Source organism: Olea europaea, chromosome 14 (genome assembly GCF_002742605.1).
Source record: "Olea europaea var. sylvestris chromosome 14, O_europaea_v1, whole genome shotgun sequence".
In the NCBI taxonomy this organism is placed as follows: Eukaryota; Viridiplantae; Streptophyta; class Magnoliopsida; order Lamiales; family Oleaceae; genus Olea; species Olea europaea.
In genome coordinates, this window is record NC_036250.1 from 3,987,533 (window position 1) to 3,996,025 (window position 8,493).

The window sequence follows — 8,493 nt, forward strand, 5'->3', positions numbered from 1 at the left end:
CTATAACAATTACAAGCCATTAAAAAAAAAAAAAAAACTACAAGCTTTCTACAATTTACATAATCCCTTGGGGGGTTTTTGCTCGACTCCCTGCTGCTCTAAACGTCGTTACAACCATGAATCTAATTCGCCCCAGCCTGTGCAGAGTCCTTCACCCTCACTTTCATTGCTAAAGAGGGTTTGGTCCGAGCAATCAAGTGATGCTCCGCATGCTAGGTTATATGATTGGCACGCAGAGTGGCATACGCGCAATCTGTTGTCACCATCCTTGTCACACTTTTGTATAGATATCTGGTTCAGGCAGACAGAATATAAGAGTTTAGCAAATTCCTGAAGCCACGACATGATATGCAACCGATGTAAAATGCGCACAATAATCAGAACGAACTCTGTGCTTTTCTGCTACGTCAAGAAACGCTGAATGCAATATAAACCAGCAAGCCAGATACTGAGCAATTCAGCAGAAGTCAAATTTCAAATGAACTCAAAACTGACAACTTTTAGGAAAGTAGGTCTATTTGCAGTTAAACATCTACTCTTTCAGTATCGCCTCTCAAGGTTGTTCATAAGCTCAAATGATTTTGCAATTTAATCTGCAGTGAACTTCATCCATAAATATAATGAAGTACCAGAGCTCTACTCCAACTAGGTTTACGACTTCTCGAATAACATTCATATGTTTGGTTCTTCAGATATTGAGCCCCTATTTGGCTCCCATTTCTTAAAACTCATTTTCCCCAAAATAATTTTTAACCACAATTTCATGGTACCCACAACTTTTATTAATTTTTCAACCAAACGTTTCATTAACGTTAATAAAAAAATATACTAAAAATCTGATTTATATCAAAACCAAACAGAGGCTAATAGAGTTGCAGTCTATACTTTGATTCGCACAGTGAACCCAATTGGGATAGCAGGAGTCAAGTAAACTGGGCTTACAAGACTTCAATTTGTTAATTGAGCTCACTTCAATTCATATCAAGGTAACCCTATGGATGTCGGTAATAGAGAAACACTGAAACAGGAACAATACTAGTTTGAGAAAAAAAGAGTGATGGGATATTCACATGATTCTACCAACTTAATGGATGTGATAGCAACTAAAATAAAGAGCGAGTAGACTGTCCACTTTTAAAGAGTATAAATATTAATAAACTTACCCAGCAGGCTAATCGCTTGGCGGCTCCATCACAGTCTCTGCCTCTAATATAGTTTAAAAACTTCCGAGGACCTCCTGGAAACAACCTTTGGTAGTTGGGCATGACAACAACTTCTTCTAGCTGCTGCAATATACTCAATTCACTTGGTGCACAATGCTGGCCCAACGCATCTTTCTCTAGGACATCTTTGCAGACCAAGAGATTGGGGAGAAGTGAAGAGCTGCTCTGACATGTGTAGCCAGCATAATCCGAGCAACGAAACTCACATTCACCATTATTACAGACCCCGCCGTGAAGACTGCATTGTTCATCGCAAACAGCTGCATATTGCCATAGGGATGTTATATGGAGAAAGCAAAGGGCAAATTATATCCATGTTGACTATATTTTTATTGCACATGTATGATATGTCCTTGAAGTACTGGAGAAAATGGCTTAAAAGATCACAGTATTATGTAATCAGATAGGTGGGAACAAAGGAGCAGATCAACAAAACTCCCCGAGGGGGAGGCACGGTCTCCTTAGGGAACTTACTGATGAATTACAATAGTCAGCTTATACTACATGGTCTTACACACGTGTACTAAAATGTCACTTGTTGACTTTCCATCAAGTTTTAATGAATTACCATAGAGTGAATTACTTTATTTATACATGTGTACCAAAAAGTGTCACTGGCTGGCTTCCATAAACAGAGGATTACAGTAAGCTTTGTTTTTAAATGTTAAAGTATGCCTTTTTTCCAAGTAAGAATATCAATTAAAGGACATCAAGAAAGTCCACCCATGTAAAAGGGCAACTAAACTGCACTCTGCTATAGAAGAAGATTGACATTATAGTGCTTAAAATTTTTATTTTGATAATAACTGCAGTATTTCTTTTCTAGTATGTTCAATTTTGACATTGTTGTCAAGCATCTATAGAAACTTCCAACTACTCTTCAAAATATTTCGTCTCGACGTTACTTGGTATAACTTAAATTTCAACACTGTTTTTATGTACTCTTTAGCTTCCCAAAAAATTCGGAATGCCATTATATTTGCATATCGAAAACATTCTATTCACACGATAATATCGTGTAAAAAGGCTATATCAATCCGTATGCTTCACAAATAAAAGGAATTGATATTTCCAGGAAATAATAGTCAAATATCCTAGTAGCCTGAAATGAGGAAGCTATCAGTAGCTGAGTTCATTTTTTGATCTGTCGTCAAATCAGGAGGAACCAACAAGAACGACGAATCTTAATCATCTTACCCGTTGAACAATCAATTCCAGTGTACCCATTTTCACATTCACAAACACCATCTGCAAGGCACTCGCCATGCCCAACACAATTATTAGGGCAGGAACCTGCAAATTAAACTCCATCAATGACATCCAAGAGTAGTGTCCACTGAACGAATCAGGATTAATAAGTCATTCAGGAAAAGAGAGATAAAGGTTAAAGGAACTTACGTAGATTACAATCATAACCCTCAAACCCTAAAAAGCAGTGGCATTTTCCATCAATACAATCACCATTAAAATTACATGAATTGGGACATTGACCAGATAAAGGGACTGGATCCACATGGCAGAGTTCATGGTAAGCTGGGCAAATCAATTCACCTATAGTTTGGCAGAAACTTTTAATGAGTTAAAGAAATAAATGAACTGAAACAAATTCTGAGGTAAAATGCCCTAAAGATATATATGTGATCACATCGTAATAAAACCAATTACCATTAAACCCGGGATATTGAACAGGTCCACCAGATTCAGGGCATACTTTCCAAATGCCATCCACAGCAACCTAGAAAAGATCAGTAGTAATATATTCAGATAAAAGTGCGAAGACTCGAGCAATTTATTCAGCCCTCTGCTCAGGAAATGAAAGGATTTGGTTTGGCAGCTTCCTCTCAATGTTTCAATGGATAGGAAGCAGATCGAATATATCTAAATGCCTCATATTCCAAGAACTAAAAATTCCGAAGGGAATTTCTCTAGTCTATATTCCACAAGGACAATACAAAAACAATGCTGGAACTTAAACCTACTGGAAACATATAAAGTTTCAGCTGGATAATATCAGGAAATAATGGTAATCTTAATTTTCTGTTCCTTTCCTCCATCATTCATGTGGTAGGAAAAATCCTTCAAAAGAATAAAAGCATGTTTCGGAAGTGTTTATAAAGGTGGTGTTTATAAATAGATAGAAATAAGTGGTGGGTAGGTAGATAGTACTTTTGGATCCAATGAAATGCGTGGATAAAAAGTAGTTTGAATGTTTATAAACATGAGCCAAACATAGGCTATTAAAATACATTGGCAGTCTAAAAGTTCTTTAAATTCAATGTTTTCCTTGTAAATAAAATTAAATATCCAGCTCACATATATATAAACATCACAAAGCGGGTGTCATGGTTTCCTCAGCAGTTTTTTTTCCAAATATGTTTTGACAAGAAAAATTTCATTTATCACAAACTATAAGCAAGGAGTTTACAAGTAAACATCCAGTTACCTATTCTGTATAGTTTTAGGCAAGTCCATTTAAAAATCTCTAAAAAAGGGGACGGATTTCCTTGACCCAACCAATATGTTTTATAGCAAGACAACTCTAAAAGATTCAAAATAGAACACACAAACACACGCACACAAAATCCCCTCTCGCAAGAGAAAGTGCGGGGAGAGGGAGCAAAGAGTGCAAAGAACCAGGTTTCTTTCTTTCACATCCAAGTTTATCCCACATATGCTCCCATATGCACATTTATCTCCACCCAAGACTCTAAGCCCACAAGCATTAGATACTAATGACTAATGTTAGAGATGCATTATACTATTGTTCGAAACCATACCTCCAGAGTGTTGTTTACACACCTATGCTGATAACAACCATTCCCTTGGGTTGTAGAGCCCCTTACAAACCCACTACGCACCAATGATGAGGCCATACACCTATATGTAATGATGTGAGAAGAATCATTATCATCAATTCTTTTTATACTTCTGAGAAAGGTTCAAGCAAAAATCTCACCTGGAACCACTTCCCCGCATTTCACCCAACATCCTGTCAGGTGCCCTAGCACTGTTAGTGTCAGTACAAGATCCATCAGAGTAGGCAACAAAATACGTGCAATAATCAGCCAATGATGACTGACCACCTGCAAAAAGAATACAAATAAGTGTTCAAAGATGCACGACAGTAGCAGATTGAAAAATTCAAAGCAAGGGAAAGCAAGAACATACCTTTGTTAGCCTCTGGAAAATAGCGTGCCCAATGTGGAAGCTCCCCGCTATAACTTACAATAGGACAGTAACCTTCTGCCTCCCTGTTATATGTACATCCTGAAATCTGTGTTGCATTGCAATGATACGGGCCCTTCCAATGATTGCAAGGAGAGGTGACAAATTCAGTTCCTTGGTTCCGACCCCAGTCAAGATGATCTGACATACTGTAATTAGCACGGTACCATCCACTGTCCTCTAGTAAAGCAAGCGTCATTTTTGAAACTACTGATCTTGTATCCACTGAGCCAGTCATTATCTCATTCATTAAAAGTCTTTTCTCCCAATGGGATCCTGTGGCAAGTCATCAATTATATAATAATTAGAGATAATCAGTTGACATTAATACTTAAATTTATGCTTCAAAATATAATATTAAGTAAATGAAGATAATTTTTTGCATTTAATACTATGTCAGACATTTCTTTTGTGTGTGTGACTGTGTTAAACTATCATGCAGTCGGATAAAACTCTGCAAATATGATTAATGTGTACTGACAAAGTTTGCATAAGTTAATTGTATAAATGTACTTTGATAATACATATTTCAACAGCAACATTACAAGATATTAGCAATATTGATGATTAAATGAAAAATTAAACCATTCATAGGTTTCAAAGAGAAAACCTGATGTGCCTCGTCCACCACCATCTTCTAGCTCCAAACCTGTGAAATTCTGAGAGAATGCCTGCCAATAAAAAGTTTGACCAGTTTATTGACTTTTCTACCTTGGCTGTGCAAAGAAGTCTTTATTTTTAAAAGATGTCTAATAACATTCATGTTTCGCAAACTAAAATGCAAAGAGAAAAGGATTCATAAAGTACCCCATAATGATAACGTGAGTGCATGATAACTCGAGGAAGCACCACTTTCGTTACCATTCTTCCAAGCTTTTCATCCGTAGCTTGTTCAGTGACCTACGAAGAAAACAGCATGTCGAAGTGTGTGTAAAGAATGTGGTATAGAAGTCATTCATATATCCTTGCTAAATTTTAACAAGTCATTTCAGGCCAAAAATGAATGATGGTGGTGTTTTTCTTTTCGTGTCCTCATATTTAAAACATATTCAGTTGATCTGGATTTTTTTTATCACTGACAGAAGGGCCGACCGGAACACAGATAATCTTCCCTGACAAGTAAATACTCCCTCCGTCCCATTTATATAGGCTGGCTTTCTTTAATTTTTTTGTCTTAGTTATATGGTCAAGGTTTTTTATTGAGAATATTTTGTTTTGTTCATTTACTAATATATCCTAACTTAATTTGCCTAATTATAACCAAATTTTCCCACTTAATCTTGAAATTGTACAAATATAAATAAGGGTAAACTATGAAAGTTTTTGACAAAAATTGCTTTTTCAACTTTCGTGTCCTCATATTTAAAACATATTCAGTTGATCTGGATTTTTTTTATCACTGACAGAAGGGCCGACCGGAACACAGATAACCTTCCCTGACAAGTAAATACTCCCTCCGTCCCATTTATATAGGCTGGCTTTCTTTAATTTTTTTGTCTTAGTTATATGGTCAAGGTTTTTTATTGAGAATATTTTATTTTGTTCATTTACTAATATATCCTAACTTAATTTGCCTAATTATAACCAAATTTTCCCACTTAATCTTGAAATTGTACAAATATAAATAAGGGTAAACTATGAAAGTTTTTGACAAAAATTGCTTTTTCAATAACATTAAATAATATTTCTTAATCCGTATGAAAAACAAAACCAATCTATATAAATGAGACAAAGGGAGGAGTATAGTCAATGCTTGTTTGATAATGCTTCTGAGTGTTTTAAATTATGGATCCTATAAAATGCGTGGCTAATAAGTGGATATTAAGTTGTCGGTTATAAAGCAGATAATTGGGAAGAGCATGATTAAAATTAAAAGCAAAAGCAACCGTGAAGTTCCATATGAGTCAAGGTTAACGTGAACATAGACTTGATAATGCATGTTTTCTACATTTTTTTTCCAAAAACAAATTCATGAAAAAAAAAAAAAAAAAATTCCCTTTCCACTGCTCATTATTTGTTAATGCTCGTCTGCAGTGTCAGCGTTTACAATGAAGTCTATCTAGATTTAGCTAGTACTACAATTGCATGACCTGAAAAAATGTGCACAGAAGCTATGACTCATGGTTCAACTGAGATGCTCAGCCAATTTCCAGACTAAATATTATGTCACTTATCATGTGGACTTGTTACGCAATTAGTCCTGCCTCCTTGGTCAGGGAAGAAGGCATGTTCTCAGTTTCAAGATTTGTTAACGATAGTACGTCTTTCGTGAAGCTGTTATATGCAAAAGATAGTCTTCATTGGCTAGTTCAATATATTTTACTCAACTTCAACAGAACCTTGTTCAAACACTCGTTCACAATAGGAAAATTGGAGGGACATATATAGGTACACTCGTTTATCTTGATTTTGTCGCATCAAGCTAAGGAACTCTCAGAATCTAAAACAGGCATCCCGATATACCGACTGGTATATTACAAATGTTGAATCAGTTTTCTCTATATAAAATGTAATATGTCAGGCTAACTACCAATTTTCGGGCAAATGTTCATTAAGAAAGTCTCTTAAACAAGAGGAAACAAGGTTCATACACAGAGGACTTCTTTATGTTTGTTATTTCATATTTGAGATTAAAAGAAAATAGAATCTCAATTAGAGGCGGTACATATGCAAATTGGCATAGAATTCTAGAACATAACAAGCCTTCGACTAAAGTAACTTCTTTGGACTTTGGCAAACAAAACCCGAAAATGAGAATAGTTGTAAATTTAAGCACACATGAAATAGTACTTAATGATATCATCTCCTTATTGTAATAAAACTTAACATTGTGACAAGATTTACCCGTATACGCCTTCTTTTCCTGTCGTCCCGAAAATGAGCAAAGGCATGGGGATCAAATCCAAGAACATGCATAACCTACAAAAACAAGAATCTTAATTATTTCACTAAAAAGGTACTTCCCACATTTTCACAGCTGTTGCTTCAGTTAACTTACCTCGTGTATTAGAGTAGCTGAAAGTAAAGTTTCAGCTTCAGCAGTCAAGTGACGTGGTGCAACATTTACATGTCCTGCACTCAAAAAAATTGGTAAGCGAGCTTCAATATTAGCACGGAGAGGTATACCAAATGTCTTAGCGAGTTTGCTCATTCAAACAGGACAAATAAAAATAAAACAAATACCAGCAATGGCACGACCCCATTGATCACGTTCACACGCCACTGCCCATGCTAGAGTGTTGCCAGTAGTTGGCCTCGTGGTCACCAAAAGAATTAAATCTGCATTAGCCACTCCCTCTGAAAAATTGAGAAGATTGATTATAAACAGCTCCTTTTTGGTTAACTTGACAGGTCAAACGTAGCCGATCAAGAAAGCCACTTAGCATTGCACAAACATCTTTGGGAACAAGGATACCTTCCACATATTCCCTTGGGAGTTGTACACCTCCATCTTGTCCACATGCAGAATATCCACTTAATCGCAAGTTCCCCTTTACAGGCTCAACAGCTAAGGCTCTCCTGAACCAGTCTGCTGTCTGCCCGAGAGCCTGCATTAAATGGCCTCAATATGTGAGTGCATTTCAAGAGACACCCTTAAGTGGAACAGAACTCCATCCTTGGCATCAAACAAGCCACGGCCCAAAGAGTCAAATGCGGGCATTCATTCAGTCATGAAGTAGAAAAAAAATTACAATCATTTTCCCACATATCAATGGTGTGCAGGTTTAGCAAGAAATTCTTTGGGAAGTGTTGGTATAACATCTCTTTAAATGCATGTGTGCATTTAGCATCCTCCTATTTCTATTAAGGTGATAATTTGCAGTTCCATACAACTAAATGAAAATTCAATAAGAGAGTAACCTTGCGAAGGCGATGCTTTTTGTCCTCCCCAGCAATATCATCCAATGTACAATTATACCAGCAATCACCATAAACTGGAGGATCTCCGTGTGGATTACAAGAAGGGTGACCAGAAAAAGAAGCCCCTGTTGGTTCCCCCAGCTGGAAAAGGAAAGATAGAAACAAAAGGAAAAAAAAAAAAAAA

The 8,493-nt window shown here is 36.4% G+C and overlaps 1 protein-coding gene across 1 annotated transcript in view; it reads right to left on the minus strand.

Moving 5' to 3' along the window:
* Positions 1–75: 75 nt before the first annotated feature.
* The window catches only part of LOC111408839, a 13,256-nt gene continuing 4,838 nt past the window's right edge, over positions 76–8,493 (minus strand). The window contains exons 3-17 of the mRNA XM_023038639.1: positions 8,310–8,450; positions 7,864–7,996; positions 7,632–7,745; positions 7,447–7,520; positions 7,293–7,367; positions 5,256–5,348; positions 5,059–5,119; positions 4,392–4,724; positions 4,180–4,306; positions 4,001–4,100; positions 2,889–2,958; positions 2,622–2,774; positions 2,421–2,516; positions 1,164–1,483; positions 76–291 (exon numbers count right to left, since the gene is read on the minus strand). Coding sequence (XP_022894407.1) covers positions 109–291; positions 1,164–1,483; positions 2,421–2,516; positions 2,622–2,774; positions 2,889–2,958; positions 4,001–4,100; positions 4,180–4,306; positions 4,392–4,724; positions 5,059–5,119; positions 5,256–5,348; positions 7,293–7,367; positions 7,447–7,520; positions 7,632–7,745; positions 7,864–7,996; positions 8,310–8,450 — 2,073 coding nt within the window. The 3' untranslated portion in view covers positions 76–108. The remainder of the gene's footprint in view (positions 292–1,163; positions 1,484–2,420; positions 2,517–2,621; positions 2,775–2,888; positions 2,959–4,000; positions 4,101–4,179; positions 4,307–4,391; positions 4,725–5,058; positions 5,120–5,255; positions 5,349–7,292; positions 7,368–7,446; positions 7,521–7,631; positions 7,746–7,863; positions 7,997–8,309; positions 8,451–8,493) is intronic.